Source organism: Nerophis ophidion, linkage group LG12 (assembly GCF_033978795.1).
Source record: "Nerophis ophidion isolate RoL-2023_Sa linkage group LG12, RoL_Noph_v1.0, whole genome shotgun sequence".
In the NCBI taxonomy this organism is placed as follows: Eukaryota; Metazoa; Chordata; class Actinopteri; order Syngnathiformes; family Syngnathidae; genus Nerophis; species Nerophis ophidion.
In genome coordinates, this window is record NC_084622.1 from 36,741,709 (window position 1) to 36,764,929 (window position 23,221).

General features: G+C 38.3%; 1 protein-coding gene across 1 annotated transcript; it reads left to right on the forward strand.

Annotated features, from left to right (window-relative positions):
* Nucleotides 1-3,436: 3,436 nt before the first annotated feature.
* pla2g15 (phospholipase A2, group XV) lies at nucleotides 3,437-21,432 on the forward strand. Its single transcript, XM_061917485.1, has 7 exons — nucleotides 3,437-3,814; nucleotides 9,994-10,150; nucleotides 14,389-14,507; nucleotides 16,884-16,982; nucleotides 17,092-17,316; nucleotides 17,530-17,642; nucleotides 20,024-21,432. Exons 1-7 carry the CDS (start codon nucleotides 3,667-3,669, stop codon nucleotides 20,423-20,425), a joined length of 1,263 nt encoding a protein of 420 aa, XP_061773469.1. The 5' UTR covers nucleotides 3,437-3,666; the 3' UTR covers nucleotides 20,426-21,432.
* Nucleotides 21,433-23,221: the final 1,789 nt, after the last annotated feature.

The window sequence follows — 23,221 nt, forward strand, 5'->3', positions numbered from 1 at the left end:
ACAATAGTCCCTTCGATAAACCAAACTTGGAGACCTTCCCTTAACATTCCACATTAAACTCACAATGTCAATATGTAAATATACATATTAACATTGTCCAGGGTGTACGCCGCCTTCCGCCCGATTGTAGCTGAGATAGGCGCCAGCGCCCCCCGCCACCCCAAAAGGGAATAAGCGGTAGAAACTGGATGGATGGGCATTATCAACACATTTTGTATCCCAGGTGAGAAACCTTTGGCAAACATATGTATATCAGAACACCTTTCCAACCTCAGACATCAGACACCTTAAACCGGTGATCTACTCCTCTTTGAGCAGCATAAAGCATCAGTAAGAAGAGGATACCAAAACAAAAATAAAATATAGAGAATTTATATTTTATATTAGAAACTGATTACATTCTTAAAAACATGAATGCAAACTAATCATCTATCCGCTCTTGTAGCTGTTTACAATTGTCGTTCTACAGAGCAGGATTTATAGTCAGAGTAGTAGCTGAAGCTGTCCTGTGACGTGTGCCATGCAACTTGGTCAGAGTTGCCGTCGTGTCACATCGTTTGACGAGAGCTACCACCTCGAGCCCAGAAAAACAACGGCGGCCTAATGACTCCGTCACAAGGCACAATGAAGATTTGATCATTGACTTTGATCAAGATTTGATCAAAATTATGTGGTTTTTTTTTTCAATCTTTATATATTAAAGTAAATAAATATATATATTATTATGTATATATTATATGTGTGTCCATTTTCTACCACTTGTCCCTTTTTTGGGTCACGGGGAGTCGTTGGAGCCAATCTGAGCTGCATTCGTGCGGAAGGCGGAGTACACCCTGGACAAGTCGCCACCTCATCACAGGGTCATGTGTGTGTAATATATATATACATATATATATATATATATTATATATATGTATAGTATACATATATGTATATATACACATACATATATATATATATATATATATATATATATATGTGTATATATATACACATACACATATATGTATGTATAGATGTATATGTAATATGTATGTATTTACATATATATTCTATTCTACTCTATATATACAAGGACTTTTGTCATACCGCACACATGAGATGGCGTGAAACTATAGTGTACATCCATCCATCCATCCATCCATTTTTTACGGCTTATTCCCTTCGAGGTCGCGGGGGGCGCTTGAGCCTATCTCAGCTACTATCGGGCAGAAGGCAGCGTACACCCTGGACAAGTTGCTACCTCATCATAGGGCCAACACAGATAGACAGACAACATTCACACTCACATTCACACACTCGTGAGGCAGACGCACTAACCCTTCTAAGGTACTATATTTAGTCCAATGAGTACCACAGCAGCATCATTTATAAAGAAAAGGGTATGAAAAGAGTAGGTTATAAAAACATAGGTTCATAGGTATAGATTTTAAATATACATATACACTTTTATATATATGTGTTTAAAATGTCAAATCAGAATATTTGTATTATTGTTAATCCTCCTGTGAATATTAAAATACGACAATTAATTTGCCCTGTATCATGACATGAATGAAGTTTGCATTAACCAACCGGGTGAAAATAAGATGGGTATCTAGAAAGTTATGATGGTTTAAATCAGGGGTTACCAACGCGGCACCTGCGGGCACCAGGTAAGGACCAGATGAGTCGCCCGCTGGCCTGTTCGAAAAATAGCTTAAATAGCAGCACTTACCAGTGAGCTGCCTCTATTTTTTAAAATGTATTTACTAGCAAACTGGTCTCGCTTTGCTCGACATTTTTAATTCTAAGAGAGACAGAACTCAAATAGCATTTGAAAATCCAAGAAAATATTTTAAAGACTTGGTCTTCACTTGTTTAAATAAATTCATTTATTTCTTTACTTTGCTTCTTATAACTTTCAGAAAGACCATTTTAGAGAAAAAATATAACCTTAAAAATGATTTTAGGATTTTTAAACACATATACCTTTTTACCTTTTAAATTCCTTCCTCTTCTTTCCTGACAATTTGAATCAATGTTCAAGTATTTTTTTTTTATTGTAAAGAATAATAAATACATTCTAATTTAATTCTTCATTTTAGCTTCTGTTTTTTCAACGAAGAATATTTGTGAAATATTTCTTCAAACTTATGATTAAAATTCAAAAAAAATTATTCTGGCAAATCTAGAAAATCTGTAGAATGAAATTTAAATCTTATTTCAAAGTCTTGATTTTCTTTTAAAAATGTTCTTCTGGAAAATCTAGAAGAAATAATGATTTGTCTTTGTTAGAAATATAGCTTGGTCCAATTTGTTATATATTCTAACAAAGGGCAGATTGGATTTAAACCTATTTAAAACATGTCATCAAAATTCTAAAATTAATCTTAATCAGGGCTTCACGGTGGCAGAGGGGTTAGTGCGTCTGCCTCACAATACGAAGGTCCTGTGTGGAGTTTGCATGTTCTCCCCGTGAATGCGTGGGTTCCCTCCGGGTACTCCGGCTTCCTCCCACTTCCAAAGACATGCACCTGGGGATAGGTAGATTAGCAACACTAAATTGGCCCTAGTGTGTGAATGTGAGTGTGAATGTTGTTTGTCTATCTGTGTTGGCCCTGCGATGAAGTGGTGACTTGTCCAGGGTGTACCCTGCCTTCCGCCCGATTGTAGCTGAGATAGGCGCCAGCGCCCCCCGCGACCCCGAAAGGGAATAAGCGGTAGAAAATGGATGGATGGATCTTAATCAGGAAAAATTACCAATGATGTTCCATAAAAAATGTTTTTAATTTTTTCAAAGAGATTCAAAATAGCTAGTTTTATCTTCATTTTTGTAGATTCCATCCATCCATCCATTTTCTACCGCTTATTCCCTTTTGGGGTCGTGGGGGGCGCTGGCGCCTATCTCAGCTACAATCGGGCAGAAGGCGGCGTACACCCTGGACAAGTCGCCACCTCATCGCAGGGCCAACACAGATAGACAGACAGATTGAATTTTGAATTTCAAAGAGTCAAAATTGAAGATTAAAATATGTTTCAAAATTTAATTTTCTTGTTTGTGTGTGTTTTCTCCTCTTTCAAACCGTTCAATTAAGTGTTTTTTTCATCACTTATTCTCTACAAAAAACCTTCTGTAAAAGGAAAAAAATGCACGACGGAATGACAGACAGAAATACTCATTTTTTTTATATATGTAGATTTATTTATTAGAGGTAAATTGAGCAAATTGGCTTTTTCTGTCAATTTATTCAAGTGTGTATCAAACTGGTAGCCCTTGCATTAATCAGTACCCAAGAAGTAGCTCTTGGTTTCAAAAAGGTTGGTGACCCCTGGTTTAAATTCTCTAATATTTCATTGCGCCTGACACTTAATAGAGATATTGACCGGTTCAAGATGGCGGACCCACGGCTCGTCCGCGCCAATAGACAATAGGTCGAGGCGGAGACGTCTTTGGTTTCAAGCGTAGTTCCTGAATGTTCGATGTATTTGAGCTCGATTGCTTCTGACTTGGCCGAAGTTGCTTCGCGAGATGGATTTCTCTGCTATCTGTAGTGCACCCCGTGATCAGTATGTTCACCCGAGCGAGCCTCAACTACTAAACGTTAGGTAAAGAAGACTAGATGAGTTCCGACTGCCTCTCTTGATTGACGGCCATGTCTTGTTTGCTATGAAACATCAGGAGTCATGGCAAGTCGCCAGCGGGTAACCGCTTTCTCACTGCTTCCACTCGGCGTGTTATTGTTGCTGTTTTCTGGAAGGAGCTACGGCAGTCCTGTTGGGAAATGCGTTGGCAACACGCCGTGCCAGTCCCCGGGACCCCCGGTGGTCCTCGGTAAGTGTTCGTGGCTCATGTTGTACAATTGGAAAATGTCAACCTTCGACTAATGATGGGTGTCAACAAGCAAGACTGGCCGAACCAGACTTCAAATATTCCAATGATTTTTTTTATCATCTAATTAGTTTGCTAGCAAAAACATGTCGGTAAAATATCGTTAGTATGTGTTCAGTAAATCTTATTATTTCTGGCGTTTTGAATTATATCTAGTCCGGTCAGTTGACATTCATTTTTAATATTTATTCGACAAATGACTAAAACAGCAACGCACCAAACCTATATATGGCATTTTATATTCTTGATTTCTACATCTTGTTTACCGATAGTCTAATCATATGATTCCTATTGCAGAAGATCAGAAAACCCTGAGCTAAAATCCATTCACTTCATCATGTGATTCTTTTTAATAGGCCAATTGTTGCTTTCTATCGCAACTTTAATTCCATTACCATTCCTTTCTTTATCCCCTTCCCACACTGATCAAAGGTACTTTTATCTTGTACTTGCTCTGTTTACATGAGGTTGGGTGTTGGGATTACAGAGGACCGGTACTGATACTGATTATTTGTAGTCAAGGAGGCTGAAAACTTTGGTGATGACATTTACTTTTTTGTTAAAATTATTCAAACATGAATAGTATAAGTCAGTAAACAGATGGACAATCCGTTTTGGGGGGCGAATTTTGCCTATAATTCAAAATACTTAAACGTGTTTGTTGTTGTTCTAACTCAGGGGTCGGCAATCCAAAACATTGAAAGAGTCATATTCAATCAATCAATCAATGTTTATTTATATAGCCCCAAATCACAAATGTCTCAAAGGACTGCACAAATCATTACGACTACAACATCCTCGGAAGAACCCACAAAAGGGCAAGGAAAACTCACACCCAGTGGGCAGAGAGAATTCACATCCAGTGGGACGCCAGTGACATATTGGATCAAAAATACAAAAAACAAATCTGACGGGAGCCACAAAAAATGAAGAGCGGTATATAAGTTTTATAATAAAGGCAACACATGATGTAAGTGTCTATATAAGCTATAATAGCCTACTATCAAAATGACTATTGCCGCAGGGCATATCGTATGCGCCTGCCTTGAATTACTGCCGGGTCAAACTCGCTTCGCAAAATAGTTAGCACATGCTTAGTATTGTTGTAAGTATTTCAACAATCTCGCGCACTTTACAAATTATACGTCATTTCCATTGTGCGCAAGCAATTTGCATAGCGCAAGATGAGATTTTGTTTGAAAATGGCACGACCGTGCAAACGGATGGTTTGAGGACGGCTGAAGAAGAATTTGCGGAATTCTGCACAGAAAGCTACATCGAACAGAAGAAGAACAGCAAAACAGTCTCCCAACACTGCGTAGATGGCATCAAGGGTTGGGGTTAGGGTTAGGGTTAGTAGCCAGAACTTCCAACACAATCAATATATAACTGGAAGCCATTTCCAAAATTGCCAAAAAGATTGTACATTATACAAATTGCCCCCATTGATTTGCAAAATGTGCACCACACAAGTCAAATATACAGTATAGCTGGAAGCAATTTGCAAAAAGATTGCGCATTATACAAATTTGCAAAATGCGGTTGCGCATTTTGCAAATTGCTCACGTTGGTATTGTGCCTACAACAGTATTGCCGCCTGGTCAAACTCGTGACGTCACGAGTGACACTTCCCCTGTCATCGTTTTCAAAATGAAGGAGGCTGATTTCAATACCGGTAATTTGAAATCGCATAAAGGGAAAGAAGATTAAGAGCTATTCAGTAGGATTTAAGGTCCAAGCTTACATCACACTCAAATTTTTACTGCATGCCTTTGGTAAGTGCCGGAGTGAGAAGAGGTTTTAAATTAATTAGCGCCCCGGCTGCAATTCAAGGAAATACGGTATGTGTCGCAGGCTGAAGCAAATCTTCGTTCACAGAAATGTTGAACTTGAATATTTATCCTACACTCTTTTACAACATTGGAAACCATTAGTAAATCAGAGGCTACTCAGAAGGTGGGGTAACTCCTGGAAACGACTGACTTTTAATGGCCAAAGGTGTAGATATGTGTGTCCAAGTTAAATGAAACGGCTGGCTGTGTTTTTGTAATAGATGTATTATAGTCTATAGCAAGCTAGATAATGTTTGCTGTCGTCTGGAACAACATGGCACACAAACAACTCTCTGAAATGCAGCCAATATCACATACAAATAATGTGTCATGAGATATGCGAAACTAAATTATATACAAATAGGATACAAGTAAAGGATTTTAAATGAGCTCAAATATACCTAGAAATGAGGCATAATGATGCAATATGTACATACATACACCTAGCCTAAATAGCATTTTAGCATTGATTAGCTTGCAGTCATGCACTGACAAATATGCCTAATTAGCACTCTACACAAGTCAATAACATTAACAAAGCTCACCTTTTCTGCATTCACGCACAGTATAACACTTTTGATGGACAAAATGAGAAAAAGGAGCAGAAGATTTTACATGTAATCAAACTGTTGCGTCACATTCCACACTATGGTGAGTTCAAGAACTGCCAAAATTAGTGGGACGAAATGACGTTCACCAAATACTCTCATCAGTGAAGCATACACACAAACATGTTAAATAGTGGACTTTGTAACAACTGAGAAGGTTTGTGTCATGTTTGTCCGCAAACAAAAAAATATACTTAAACAAAACAAAAAAATCCCCCCCCATCTTTTTCCATTTTCAATCCTGTTTAAAATGGCTCCAAAGAGCCACGAGGGTGGCACTAAATAGCCGCATGCGGCAAGAGAGCAACGTGTTGGTGACCCCCGTTCTAACTAGTAAATATATGCGAGCAAGAGTCTGCTTGAAATGGAGTCAATGGGAGTTGCTCTATAAGGCACTCTTAAAAAAAAAAAAAACTCTAAACACCTCCATGATCATTTTATATACACCCTGTACGTATATATGTAATGTAGTGACAGGCACATTTATAATAACCTGTATTATGTACCGTATTTTCCGGACCAGAGTGTGCCGATGAATGGTCTATTTTTGTTTTTTGGTCATATATTTTTTGGCCCATTAAAGGAGTCATATTATTATTTTTTTGTAAATTGAAAACACTTCCTTATGGTCTACATAACATACAATGGTGGTTATTTGGTCAAAATGTTGCATAGATGATGTTTTACAGATCATTTTAAAGCCGCTTTATGCACCGTTTTGTGGGCGGACTTATTTACGTGGCTCACTTTTGGCAGCATCTTCTCCCCGTCATCTTTGTTGTAGCAGTGTAGCGTGCAAGGACGGGAGTGGAAGAAGTGTCAAAAGATGGAGCTAACTGTTTTAATGAAATTCAGACTTTACTTAAATCAATAACAGAGCAGCATCTCCTCATCCGTGGCTCACTAATGCAATAACAAGGCCGGAAATGTGTCCCGTGAAAAACCGTCCAATCTGAACTCTCTAATAATTAAAGTTCCTTGGGTGAATAATGTTAACTCACAACGCCGGTATATTTTAGCGCTTTTATGGCAAGTTTACTGACAGATATAAGTAAGAACTTTACACTACTTTATATTAGAAATGGCAACAGTGAATAACAATAATATATAATATATAATAATGAATAACAAGAAGATAGAGAAAAAGAAGAAACTTATCAACTACGGAGTCTGTGCGGACGCTCGCAATTTTTCAGGATTCACACAGGTACCAGAAGGTAAGAAAAGTTGCTTTTGCATAATATTTCGAAACAAAACGCCAGACAATGTCTTACCTTATACACACACCATAATAATACTCATATTTTTAATGCGCCGACAATCCTTCAAGCGGCGCGGCTTCATATCTTACCAAAGTCATACTAAAACATTTTGATACATTTTTGAGCGTCTTGTGTAATGTTCTATATTTTCAAAGTGCAGGCTACAGTATATGGCGGTGCATCACAACGTTCACTTTTTCCTTTAATATTATCAATAATTACTACTCACTGCAGGGATCATGGGAGCCAACAAACATAATAAAACATTACTTACTGTACAATGTCTGCTCTCAATAGAATACTGACTGATAGACTGTTGATGTACAGTATTCCCTTCTAGATGAAGAAAGACTGATAATGCTCACGAAAAGGTAAAAAACAATGGTGGGTGCAAACCGGCGTCGTGTTTCTCGCCATCTCCGGATCTAGATTGGCTGTCAAAGTTGACTAACTTCTCAGTTTATGTCCTCATCTTTCTACCATCATGGTGAGAGGCATGATTTATAATCTAGAATAAACTTTCACAAGCACCAAGGCAAGAAAGCAGCTCAGCAGCCAATGCTATCAATACAGCCAGCATAAGGAAATTGCCTCTCTCTGATGAATGCGCCACTAAATGTGGGTGCTTGACGTTAGCGCTTTTAATACAATATTGCTTATACATGGTCAATATTTAGGTCATTAATTTTAAATGGAATATTGCTAGCGCTTTTTGGATGGTTATTTATTGGGTTTTATAGTCAGAATAGACGCAATGACGTCATAGTACCCATTGGCTTTATTGTAAGCTGACATTTATTACATTTATTTAGCAGTTAGACTGCATAAAAAATAAATTTGTCCCTCATAAGGATTGTGAACTACAGGCACATTTCCAAAAAGTGCAGTTGCCCTTTATGTTGTTTTTTTAAACATAATTTTTGAAGAAACGTTAGACCAGTAGCGACATAATGTTTAATGTGGCACTAATATGGTGGTTTTCAGCACCGAGCGACGACATCAAGGAATTTCACACACCCCATTATTATGTGTGTCTTACTCTACGGGTCAGAGGAGCAGCTACATTTGCATTTCAAAATAGGCAAAATCTCCTGGAAAAATTTGTAAAAATGGGTCACAATAACTCGACATATATTCTATTTTTATCGAAGTTTATGGAAATATTACACTTAATAGTTTCTTTGTAAGAAACTTTAATATATTACGAACATGTAAATAAATACATTTGGGGCTCCTTCACGTAGCTTATAAGCGAAACGTTTTCAAGCTGGTTGACATTTCTTCATGGATGTTACAGAAAGTATAGGAATGCTTCCTCTTCTTTTTTACTTTTATAATAAGTCTCCTATTTGACAATATATTTACAAAAAGCGTGGATTTTTGGTCAGAGAAATATTTTTTGTCATCTTTATGTCCATTCATCTATATTGCATTATTTCATGAATTCTTGGAACATGAAGTTTGCTCCTTTAATGAGCCAACACTCCGAGGGCTGCAGACATAGGCTTGATCGGCAAGCAGTAAGACGCCAGTAAAGAAGCTAAGCAGAAGACAAGTGGCCAACATTGCACGAGGAAGAGAAAAGGGAGGGGGGCGTGGCCGGCGTGAGCGCTACAGTGGGGGAAAAAAAAGGCAACTTTTCTCCTGCAGGGCAAATGGGGAAGTGCTTGAGAAGTTATTAGTATCTACTACTTCTTTTGAATACTAAACACTGCTATCATATGTGTAGTTGAGTTTTAGTTGGACAAAAAAAGGCCAATACCGATAAAAAAAAGAGACCGATGCCGATGGATGTCAAAATGCCAAATATCGGCGGCGATAATCGGTTGAGCTCTAGTTGGGATAACGGCTTGAACATACTACTCACAAAATGTTAAAGGGGAACTGCACTTCTTTTGGAATTTTGCCTATCATTCACAACCATTATGAAAAACATGACGGATGTACTTTTTTAATGCATTCTAACTCGTAAATTAATGGGGGGTAAAAGTCTTCTTACAACAGAGCCAATTGGAGATCTTCGACTCTGCCCATAAAACTCAATAAATAATAATTTATAAACCGGCAACAATACAAATTTTTTTTGTACAGTATTTCCTTTTCCTAAAGTTTGTTTGTGTTTTGAAAGACATGTTAAAATTGCGGTGTGTATAAATTGTGGTGTTATATCGACTTTTATTAATTTCAAAGGGTGGCACTGAATTTAGATGCAAGTTTTTTGACTTCAGAGCTCCATCACAGAACCAATTAAGTTGAGGTTCTACCGTACATTGCTTATCTTTAACAATAGTATTCACATAGATGTTGCCTCACATAGTTTTAAATAATTCAATCTGTTGAAAAGTATTAGGCAAAAAGAACTTTGAATTCATGTGTGATGTGTTTTTTTATTAAAATGTTGACTTGTTGCATTGTTACAGTTCCTGGAGACCTGGGAAACCAGCTGGAGGCGAAGCTTGATAAACCCAGCGTGGTTCATTACATTTGTTACAAGAAGACAGATGCCTTCTTCACTTTGTGGCTCAACCTTGAGCAGCTGGTGCCTGTCGCCATTGACTGCTGGATAGACAACATAAGGTATGGCACAAGGGCCACACAAATGTAATCAAATACTTATCTCTGGAGGGACCAGCTTTAAAAATCCCCATCATGAGGGATTACCCTACTAGAACCGAGTGGCTGGCCATAGTTAAATAACTACTCAAATACAGGTGGCAGTTTTTGTCCCATGAACTGTGGTAACATTTGAATGGAAATATACGATAGTTGATGCTACTCCTAATCAAGAGTTAAGTCAGGGAAGTGGGAACCGAAATTCTACAAGTCAGTCCCATCATAACTTCACTTTTTATTCCTTTTTACTTGATGTTTGAATAGTTAGAATAAGTGGGGTCAACTAATGTTGTTTACAGACCATGAGGTGGATAGATTTGATGACCTTGTTGAGTCTTTGAACCATTAGCCAGCCATCTTTATTGGACAAACAGACCTTTGGAAGGATATGGAAAGAGAGAGGTGATGTAACAAACACTTGAGCACCTATCCACAAAACTTTTTTCAACAGCAGCCATTTGTCTGTTGTATTACAGACTCAGTGTTATGCAGAAGTAATCTTCATTTATTGTAGAAGTCTGCTCATAAAAATACAACAATATGTTTATATGAGTTGTCACGAAAACTACCAATGAACTTTGACACTCAACCTTTATTGAATGCTCTTGGCTGATGTTGTAACTTAAAAGTCTTTATCTGTAGCAGTGATGCTTTTTTGCACCAAACTAAAATAGTTTTGTTAATATACAATCATTACATCAATAAACCTTTCTTGTCTGTATGTAAACAAGTCTACAGCTACAAGTCATAGATTTCACAATCGTTCAGGCTCACATCTTCCTCATTATTTTCATATTGTTCAAAGTAAATTTTTGTTCTAGTGTGTATTATTGTTTAGTTTGGTTTCTGTTTTGAGTAAACCTATCCGTCTTCAGTTATCCGTCCTAGCATAAGTGATTTTTGTAATTGTTTTATCATTTGGTTTCACTATTTTGGTGGTTTGTAAACAACAGGTAATCCTAATGTCCTATTGTGAGCTACTTGGGATTTTCATCCTTTGGTTAAAACTGTCCTACTTGCTATTGAGGCTACTAAAGTTATCTCCGTCTTCTTTTATTTCCGTAAGATTCAGTTTCCGGCAAACGATGTTGCCAAAAGTTTGCTGTGGTTTTCTTCTATTGTCTTGCTTATATTATGGCCAGACATTTCGTGTAACAAACAAGTCTGTTTACCATTGTATAATTTTGCAGTATTGAGTACCCAAAGATAGAATGCTACACTTCGGTGACTCAGTCTCTGTGCTTATTTGTATTCAATACGACACAAGGGGGGCAAAGAAAATTGCAAGTGCCATCACTAAGATAAAGAAGGTGAATAACACATTGAATTCAAGACCTAACTCCTACCAAAGTATGATTTGCAGCCGTGTTATTGTGATAGAATATAGCAGTGGTTCTCAAACTTTTTTTTTTACCAAGTGCCACCTCAGAAAAACCTTCTCTCCAGTACCAACATTAAAATACATACACCTAGTAGGCCTAAGTATTCATTAAAATAACAAGGCAGATGTTTTATTTAACATGTATACTCAATATTTTTGGCCACTGTGAAATTACACACAGTTTGAACAATATTGTTGTGTTTGAATATTAGAAATAAAACTGTACTTTTATAAAGTGATTATTTTGTGTACCACTAGATCAGGGGTCGGCAACCCGCGGCTCTTTGATCACTATGATGTGGCTCAGCTGCATAATTACCGACCCCCCCAAATATTTCGGCAGGTTTACAGATTTTGGTGCCTCTCCCGGAAATCACACGGGGCTAACTAACATCCTCCGATTTTCACTCGGTCTACAATATTTAGGGCGTGCCGTGATGGCAATGCTTTTAACGTCCTCTAGAACATGTCGTCGCGCCCGCTTTTTCACCATACTATCTGCTTGCCAGCCGGTCGCATATAATACGCAGCTCTTGTCAACACACGTAAGTGACTCCAAGGCATACTTGTTCAACAGCCATACAGGTTACACTGAGGGTTGTGATATAAACAAGTTTAACACTCTTACTAATATGCGCCACACTGTGAACCCACACCAAACAAGAATGACAAACACATTTCGGGAGAACATCCTCACTTTAACACAACATAAACAAAATAGGACAAAAACCCAGAATCCCATGTATCCCTAAGTTTTCCTGGCTACATTATACACTCCCGCTAGCACCAACCCCCCCCCAACCCCGCCCTCCTCAACCGACGCACGGAGGGGTAGGCTAGCAGGGGTGTATAATGTAGCCAGGAAGAGTTAGGGATGCATGGGATTCTGGGTATTTCTACTGTTGTGTTTATGTTGTGTTACAGTGCGATGTTCTCCCGAAATGTGTTTGTCATTCTTGTTTCGTGTAGGTTCACAGTGTGGCGCATATTAGTAAGAGTGTTACACTTGTTTAAACGGGCACTCTCAGGGTGACCTTTATGGCTGTTGAACAAGTATGCCTTGCAGCCATGTACGTGTTTCTGCAGAAGCCACATACAACATGTAACTTGGCTGGCAAGCTGTTTGTACATGTTGTAAAGGGCCTTAAAGGCAGCGCCTTCATAGCACGCCCTTATTAATGTTATTCGGGTGAATTTCAGCAGATATTCGCGAGAATAGATACTTCGAGAATTTGGGAGCCTCCGGATAATATGGGAGGGTTGGCAAGTGTAATGCTGTCAAGCAGCATTCATATAAAACTTGCGGGCCGTGCTAACATAACTTTTTCTCATTAAGGTGCGGGCCGCGTGACTGAGACCCCTGGTTTATACATAGCACAAAGCAAAAAAAAAAATTCTGTGTGCAGTGTTATTTCATTTTAAATTTCAAAAGAGTTCTGCGGCTCCCATTGTTTTCTTTATTTTGTGAAACGGGTCAAAATAGCTCTTTGAGTGGTACAGGTTGCCGACCCCTGCACTAGATAGAGCCCACGTACCACAAGTGGCAGATTTACCACAGCTTGAGAATCAGTGGAATATACATTCAATGACCGCTAACGTTGGGCGCTAAACCGCTATCATTAGCTGACCACACACAAAGCTAATTTGCGCCTATGTTAACGTATGGCCGTAAAGGGGATAAGACTTACAACACTCTGAAAAATTAACGGCCTTTAGGCATTTGCGTAAAAGAGTCTTTTTAAGAGAAACATTTTTTTTGTACAATTCGGTCCAAGTTGGACCTTTTTTGAACAAATTACAAAGGAATGTATTACAAGGTGCTATTTCTATTACCTGGTCAGCCAGGGTTCCAAGAGTGTTGAGCAGATATTCAATGATGCAAACCACTGTTCATTGGATTTCCCTTACCGCAATTTACAGTATGATACACTCATACAAAGACTGACTGTAATGTAATGTGATCCTTCTTCAGTTGCTCATAATGACTGTCACCTTTTTATAAAATGAATCAAAAGAAATAATATCCGTCAACTCTTCACAAAGGGCTTCACGGTGGGAGAGGGGTTAGTGCGTCTGCCTCACAATACGAAGGTCCTGCAGTCCTGGGTTCAAATCCAGTCTCGGGATCTTTCTGTGTGGAGTTTGCATGTTCTCCCCGTGAATGCGTGGGTTCCCTCCGGGTACTCCGGCTTCCTCCCACTTCCAAAGACATGCACCTGGGGATAGGTTGATTGGCAACACTAAATTGGCCCTAGCGTGTGAATGTGAGTGTATTTGTTGTCTGTCTGTGTTGGCCCTGCGATGAGGTGGCGACTTGTCCAGGGTGTACCCCGCCTTCCGCCCGATTGTAGCTGAGATAAGCGCCAGCGCCTCCCGCGACCCCAAAAAGGGAATAAGCGGTAGAAAATGGATGGATGGAACTCTTCACAAGCAGACTATAAAAAAAATGTCACAAAATAAATGTGATCGCTTCATTGTGTGCAATAAAGACAGCAGAAAATCGAAAATTTGCAAACATGCAGATACAGAAATGACATGAGCCATTGTGAAAACGCTATTATTTAACGCTATTTAGTTTGTTTGATAAAAATACCTGTTCAATTGGAAAGGTTATCCTTCCTTATCTATGGTCTCGTAAAAAGAAGAAACGTGCATGTTAAAAAAAAGAACTGTGTCATACATACTGACAGTTTTACATGAAAATGTGTTATTTCCTTGTGTATTTGTGGATCTGTCTTCTCACAAAAGCAGAACTAACACTAATCAATTTCTACTTCCTGTATCACGTGTGTGTGTGTGTACCTGTTTTTTTTATGTAAAGGCTGATCTATAACCGGACAACACACACCACCTCTTCACCACCTGGTGTAAACATCAGCGTCCCTGGATTTGGCCAGACATACTCAGTGGAGTATCTGGACCCCAGTAAACGCAGTGTGGGTGAGTACAAGGCTGCAGGTTGAGCAACAAGCCTTAGGGGGAAAAAAAAAAAAAAGTAAATCAAGAATCAGATTATTTATTTTGTCCTCTTCTTGGTTGACATTGGTTACCGATTCCAACAACCTTAATTGTCGACTGCTGTGGATAATTTCTGAATGTATCGAACCACTCATCGTTTGTCCATTGCTTTCTCTGGACTCCTATTGAGCTAGCAAAATTAGAAAAATGTCTGGGGGGAAAAGCACTTAAAAGGCACACAAAGTAGCACAGTAGCTAACAGCAACACTATGCAGGCTGAATGAGCACTAGAGATCCACCAGCCTGCCTGCAATTACTGTGCTCTGACACACAATTTCTTGATTAAATGTACATACTGAGGTTTGTACAAACCTCAGTTCCGTATGAGTTGGGAAATTGTGTTAGATGTAAATATAAACGGAATACAATGATTTGCAAATCCTTTTCAAGCCATATTCAATTGAATGCACTACAAAGAGAAGATATTTGATGTTCAAACTCATAAACTTCATTTTTTTTTGCAAATAATAATTAACTTAGAGTTTCATGGGTGCAACACGTGCCAAAGTAGTTGGGAAAGGGCATGTTCACCACTGTGTTACATCACCTTTTCTTTTAACAACACTAAATAAACGTTTGGGAACTGAGGAAACTAATTGTTGAAGCTTTGAAAGTGGAATTCTTTCCCATTCTTGTTTTATGTAGAGCTTCAGTCGTTCAACAGTCCGGGGTCTCCGCTGTCGTATTTTACGCTTGATAATGCGCCACACATTTTCGATGGGAGACAGGTCTGGACTGCAGGCGGGCCAGTAAAATATCCGCTGTCTTTCTGAAATAAGCAGGGGCGTCCATGAAAAAGACGGCGCTTAGATGGCAGCATATGTTGTTCCAAAACCTGTATGTACCTTTCAGCATTAATGGTGCCTTCACAGATGTGTAAGTTACCCATGCCTTGGGCACTAATGCACCCCCATACCGTCCCAGATGCTGTTTTTTTAACTTTGCGTCGATAACAGTCGGGATGGTTCGCTTCCTCTTTGGTCCGGATGACACAATGTCGAATATTTCCAAAAACAATTGGAATTGTGGACTCGTCAGACCACAGAACACTTTTCCACTTAGCATCAGTCCATCTTAGATGATCTCGGTCCCAGAGAAGCCGGCGGCGTTTCTGGATGTTGTTGATAAATGGCTTTCGCTTTGCATAGTAAAGCTTTAACTTGCACTTACAAATGTAGCAACGAACTGTATTTAGTGACAGTGGTTTTCTGAAGTGTTCCTGAGCCCAAGTGGTGATATCCTTTAGAGATTGATGTCGGTTTTTGATACAGTGCCATCCGAGGGATCGAAGGTCATGGTCATTCAATGTTTGTTTCCGGCCACGCCACTTACGTGCAGCGATTTCTCCAGATTCTCTGAACCTTTTGCTGATATTATGGACCATAGATGTTGAAATTTCTTGCAATTGCACTTTGAGAAACGTTGTTCTTAAACTGTTTTACTATTTGCTCACGCAGTTGTGGACAAAGGGGTGTACCTCGCCCCATCCTTTCTTGTGAAAGACTGAGCATTTTTTGGGAAGCTATTTTTATACCCAATCATGGCTCCCACCTGTTCCCAATTAGCCTGCACACCTGTGGGATGTTCCAAATAAGCGTTTGATGAGCATTCCTCAACTTTATCAGTATTTATTGCCACCTTTCCCAACTTTTTTGTCATGTGTTGCTGGCCTCAAATTCTAAAGTTAATGATTATTTGCACAAAAAAAAAAGTTTATCAGTTTGAACATAAAATATGTTGTCTTTGTAGCACATTCAACTGAATATGAGTTGAAAGTGATTTGCAAATCATTGTATTCTGTTTATATTTACATCTAACTCAATTTCCCAACTCATATGGAAACAGGGTTTGTTAATCAAAAACTTCGTACATCGAGGTTCCACTGTATATCAATGAATCAACCAGTCAGTCAGCCAGGAAAGTCATATCTTAAGACATTTTACACAATTCTGTGCTTTGGAACAGTTTGGGGATGCTCATGTTCTGTTCCAGCATGGCTGCACTAATTGAGGTCTAAAGACTGCTAGGTTGAGTTTGGTGTGGAAGAAGTGGCGACATCCAACCCATCGAACACCTTTAGGACATGATTCATTGAACCAGACCCTCATATCCAACTAAGGTTCACAAATCTTCTTCTTCTAGATAAATGAGCAGAGTCTGTGGTTACAGACCAATAAAGACACCTGAAGACAAACCTACCTGTTATTTGTCAAATAAACATGACAAAAATTGTGATTGTAAACTTTTATTCCGCTTGAATTCCACTAAAGCCATGTTATGCTAATGTCTGCCTTCTAGGTATGTATTTCTTTAATATCGCACAGGCGCTGGAGGATTGGGGCTACACTCGAGGTGACAATGTCAGAGGAGCTCCCTATGATTGGAGGAAAGCACCCAGTAAGCATGCACGCACACTTCTGTCTTGGTTGACGCTTCATATAAATGAGTAAAATTAAATTGCTTTACTGCAAATGAAGAGTTTACTCTCTTGTTGCTTTGTGGACAGACGAGAATAAGGAGTACTTCCTGGCGTTGCAGAAGATGATCGAGGAGATGGCAGAGAAGGCGGGTGGGCCTGTGGTCCTGATCGCTCACAGTATGGGCAATATGTACACTTTATATTTCCTCAATCATCAGCCGCAAGCCTGGAAAGACAAATACATCAAAGCTTTCATCGCTTTGGGGGCACCGTGGGCAGGTGTGACCAAGACACTCCGCGTGATCATCTCTGGTGAGAGAAGAAACTGTTTGCATGTGTCACCATCATACTACAGACCTGAATTAACTCCCAACTAGCTACATGTTCATGTTTGTACTTTAAGTAGCCTTTGTTGGTGATATGAACAAAGCCTGGAAGATGAGCCATGATAGTTGTAATTAATCACAAATATCAGATGAGTCTACGTTCTACGTCTTAACTCAGGTTTCTTCTGTGTGTGTTTAGGTGACAATAATGGCATCCCAGTGATTAGACCACTGAAGATTCGCTCTCAGCAACGTTCAGCTGTGTCTACCTCTTGGCTCCTCCCCTATTCCCACACCTGGCCCAAAGATCAGGTGTGTTTTTTTCCTCTTTAAAAATCCAAATGAGAATATCTGAGAAGAACGACAATGTTCTTCTCAGGTAATGTATGTGTGTGTATATATATATATATATATATCATATATATATACACATATATACACACACACATACATATTTGTATATATATATACGGTGGGGCAAACAAGTATTTAGTCAGCCACCGATTGTGCAAGTTCTCCCACTTAAAATGATGACAGAGGTCTGTAATTTTCATCATAGGTACACTTCAACTGTGAGAGACAGAATGTGGAAGAAAAAAAATCCAGGAATTCACATTGTACACATTTTTAAGAATTTATTTGTAAATTACGGTGGAAAATAAGTATTTGGTCAATAACAAAAATTCAACTCAATACTTTGTAATATAACCTTTGTTGGCAATAACAGAGGTCAAACGATTACTATAGGTCTTTACCAGGTTTGCACACACAGTAGCTGGTATTTTGGCCCATTCCTTTATGCAGATCTGCTCGAGAGCAGTGATGTTTTGGGGCTGTGGCCGAACAACACAGACTTTCAACTCCCTCCACAATCGGTGGCTGACTAAATAATTTTTTGCCCCACTGTAATAATCAGGGTTTCCCCCTGATTGGCAATATACGTGTGGTGATAGGGGCGTGGCCTGGGCATGGGTCAATATGACATCATGTATGTTGCATAATGAGCTCAGATGCATTTATTTTCTTAAAGACAAAAAATGTTCACACATTTAAAGACATGTGTTATTAATTGGTATAACATATTTAGTATTATATTATGTTTTTTCTCTATTGTTGTATTTGTTGCAGCTTGTTGGCTGCATAGCAGAAAGCTCATTTTCTCGAAACACTACTACTACTTACTTTAAACACGTGTACGGTTTCCAAAAAAAGATAGAAGATATAAATATACTAGATTTTACCAAGAACTTAACTTGCAGTATTGTAAAATTCTCCATAACAAGGATCAACAGAATGAATGTTGAAAAATATTCTGGAATTAGTTTATATTTCAAGATCGCTGATTCGCTCATTTCTTGCGGTCAATCAAAAAGGGATTAATCCTTGAATAGATTATCCAATCATCATGTGGAATCCCGGCATCCAAGGCCGAGCCCACTTCTCATTCACTTCCGGTGACGCTTTGAGTCCATGAGCGGGACAAAGCCGTTCATTTATCCAAACTTCAGCACTGAAAAAATTATTTGCATTATTTGGCCTTCACAAAAAAATGTAAGATGTGTCTCATCAATGCCTACAGCTGCCAGCACTAAAAGATGAGCCGGTTTTTGATGCTAAGATAAATGTTATGATTTTGTATTTTATCATATATATATATTGTGTGCTTTTTTTCCCCCCCCTTTCTCTTTTTAATTTTACTGCCTTTTTTACATCATGGCCAGGGGACTACAGATCTAGCTAATTCTGGCTTTATTAACCATGTGTAGTCATTTGTTTTATGTAATTGCATTGTCCCCTTTAAAATAAACTACCGTGTTTCCCTGAATTGCCGCCAGGGCACTAATTTAAAACCTCTTCTCACTCCTGCACTTACCAAAGGCATGCAGTAAGAGTAAGCATGAGATAATCATTTTAAAACCTCTTCTCACTCCGGCACTTACCAAAGGTATGCAGTAAAAATTTGAGTGTGACGTAAGCTTGGACCTTAAATCCTACTGAATAGCTCTTAATCTTCTTCCGTTTATGCGATTTCAAATTACCGGTATTGAAATCAGCCTCCTCCATTTTGAAAATGATGACAGGGGAAGTGTCACTCGTGACGTGGCGAGTTTGACCTGGCGGTAATACTAAGCATGCGCTAATTATTCTGGGAAGCAAGTTTGACCCGGCAGTAATTCTAGGCAGGCTCATACTATATGCCCTGTGGCAATTCAAGAAAATACGGTAATCTTAACCTTAATCATCGCAGATTATGCAAATTATACGATTCTGTAATATTGACCATGGCCCTCGCCACACCGCCACGGCCACAAAGGCAAACTGGAGGATTTAGTATGGGAAGGTAAATATGTACAGTACCGGTATAAGAGGGAGGGAGAAGGGCGGGAACTCTGGTTCACACTACTTTACAGTAGGTGGCGATAATTTAGCTTGAGTGCCCCGACATAAAACAAGAAGTAGAAGATTGCTTCAATGAAAATGTTTCCTGTAAACATATCCATCACGTGATGGTGCTTTTTTTAGCAGTGTGTGCAGTCGATACTACATTAAGAAAACCGGCTGCTGCAGAACATTGCGCTTTAATGTTTTTATTAATTTAACATACCTGCATAATATGCTGGTAATTTTGTTACGATAAAACCCTCATTTGCACCAAGTTAAATATTTTTTTGTCTTTCTGTGTGCACCTGCAGGTTTTAATCCAGACGCCCACCATCAACTACACGGTGATGGACTACAAGCGTTTATTCTCGGACATAGATTTCGAGGACGGCTGGCTAATGCGCCAGGACACGGAGTCGCTGCTCTTTGACCTCACACCGCCTGGCGTGACCGTCCACTGCTTGTACGGGACCGGCGTTCCCACGTCGGAAGCTTTCCAGTACTCTGCTAAGTTCCCTGACGTCGAGCCCACCGTGGTGTGGGGAGACGGTGATGGGACGGTCAACCTGCTAAGCGCCACCCAATGCAAGCGGTGGGCGGGGTTTCAGAAAGAGCCAGTGAGCTTACAAGAGCTTCCAGGGAACGAGCATGTGAACATGCTGGTGAACGTCACCACTGTGGCCTACATAAAGAATGTGCTTTTCTCGCCCTAATGCAGGTTTTGCTCGCCAAAATCCCTCTCTTGGACATAACGCAACTTGAAGGCGCAGCAGCCATTTTGATACCTCTCAGCACAGTAACATTTATTTGGACGGTGTTCCATTTAAGAAGTCATCTCACTTTTTTTTTTTTTTTCAAGCAAACTATTTAGAATAATTTGATAGAGTTGTTTTAACTACGTATCCAAGATCACTCAGAATGTTTGACTTTTGTATTTTAGCTTTTAAAGAAGCCAAGACATCAAGCGTGATTATTGTATTAAAGAGGCTAAACAGGATATACAGAGCGTGTGGTCTACGTTAGTCTGTAAAGCTTTGAATTCAATAAGCTCATATTTATACAATTTTTAGTGTCGTTTCGTACATTTACTGCATGTAATTAAACCTTGACTATGTTCTCGTGGTTGATTATGTTGCATGATAAACTATATTTTAGTAAGTTATCCGTCTCGCATAAAGTGCCACGGACGTTTTAGATACATTATTTTAGATTATTGTTCTTTAATGACTAATTGTCTTTTCTTGAGTCTTCAGGAGTTAGTCCTTCTGGTGTTGAATAATCAGGCTCAAAGGTCATGTTTTGTGTTGGTCTGAATTTTTCAATTGTCCTCAGTCTTTTTCTGTACGCTAGTAAGACAACATCTGTTTTTTTCTTAGTTTCCAAAGTGCCAAATTCTGTGTTTGCCCCTTTTTTAATAAGTATTACCATTTTTTTTTTTTTGCCAAACCATCAAATTGTCCCTCTGGTTTAATTGTAATTGACTTGATTGAAATTGAATCTTTACATGCAACTTTTTGCTTCTGTGTTTCATTTGATTTAAAAACGTCTCTCTCTAGACAATCATGAAGAATTCCTGTTGTGGTTTCCCCAAAGTTTTTCCAATCTCACCTGTATCGAGCGCTAACCCAAAGGTGATTTTTAAATGGTCAGATCTTTTGTGAACTGCTGCATTACTGTATGTGCTGGCCTTCCATAAAATGTTTCATATGGTATCACTCAATCTTTTGAAATTTATTTCACACATTTCTCCCACCATGTTTAAAAACAAATTAATTCTGGTATATATATATATATCCACAAACATATACATACATTTAAATATATACATATATACATTTATATGTACACACATATTATATATATATATATATATATATATATATATATATATATATATATATACACACACACACACAAATATATATATATACACAAATATATATATAGATATATATATATATATATATATATACACACACACACACAAATATATATATATACACAAATATATATATAGATATATCTACATATATATATGTACATACATATATATATAGATATATATATATATATATATATATATATATATATATATATATATATATGTAGATATATATATATATATATATATATATATATATATACATATATACATATATATATATATATATATACATATATACATATATATATGTAGATATATCTATATATATATATATATATATATTTGTGTATATATATATATTTGTGTGTGTGTGTATATATATATATATATATATATATATATATATATATATATCTACATATATATATATATATATATCTACATATATATATATATATATATACACATATACATACATACATATATATATATATATATATATATATATATACACACACACACACACACACATATATACACACACACACATACATATTTTACATATATATGTGTATATATATGCGCTACACATTTTTGATGGGAGACATGTCTGGACTGCAAGCGGGCCAGGAAAGTACCCGCACTCTTTTACTACGAAGCCACGCTGTTGTAACACGTGGCTTGACATTGTTTTGCTGAAATAAGCAGGGGCGTCGATGATAACGTTGCTTGGATGACAACATATGTTTGTTCCAAAACCTGTATAGACCATTCAGCATTAATGTTGCCTTCACAGATGTGTAGGTTACCCATCCCTTGGGCACTAATGCACGCCCATACCATCACAGATGCTGGCTTTTGAACTTTGCGCCTATAACAATCTGGATGGTTATTTACCTCTTTGTTCCGGAGGACACCACGTCCACTGTTTCCAAATATAATTTGAAATGTGGACTCGTCAGACTACAGAACACTTTTCCACTTTGCATCAGTCCATCTTAGATAAGCTCGGGCCCAACGAAGCCGGCGGCGTTCCTGGGTGTTGTTGATAAAAGCAGAGTAGAGTTTTAACTTGCACTTACAGATGCAACGACCAACTGTAGTTACTGACAGTGGTTTTATGAACTGTTCCTGAGCTCATGTAGTGATATCCTTTACACACTGATGTCGGTTTTCGATGAGGGATCAAAGGTGCGTAATATCGCTTCCGTGCAGTGATTTCTCCAGATTCTCTGAACCTTTTGATGATTTTACGGACCGTAGATGGTAAAATCCCTAAATTCCTTGCATTAGCTCGTTGAGAAATGTTCTAAAACTGTTCGACAATTTGCTTACAAATTGGTGACCCTCGCCCCACTCTTGTTTGTGAATTACTTAGCATTTCATGGAAGCTGCTTTTATACCCAATCATGGCCCCCACCTGTTCCCAATTAGCCTGCACACCTGTGGGATGTTCCATATAAGTGTTTGATGAGCATTCAACTTTTATCAGTATTTATTGCCACCTTTCCCAACTTCTTTGTCACGTGTTGCTGGCATCAAATTCTAAAGTTAATGATTATTTGCACACACAAAAAAACGTTTTCCAGTTTGAACATAAAATATGTTGTCTTTGTAGCATATT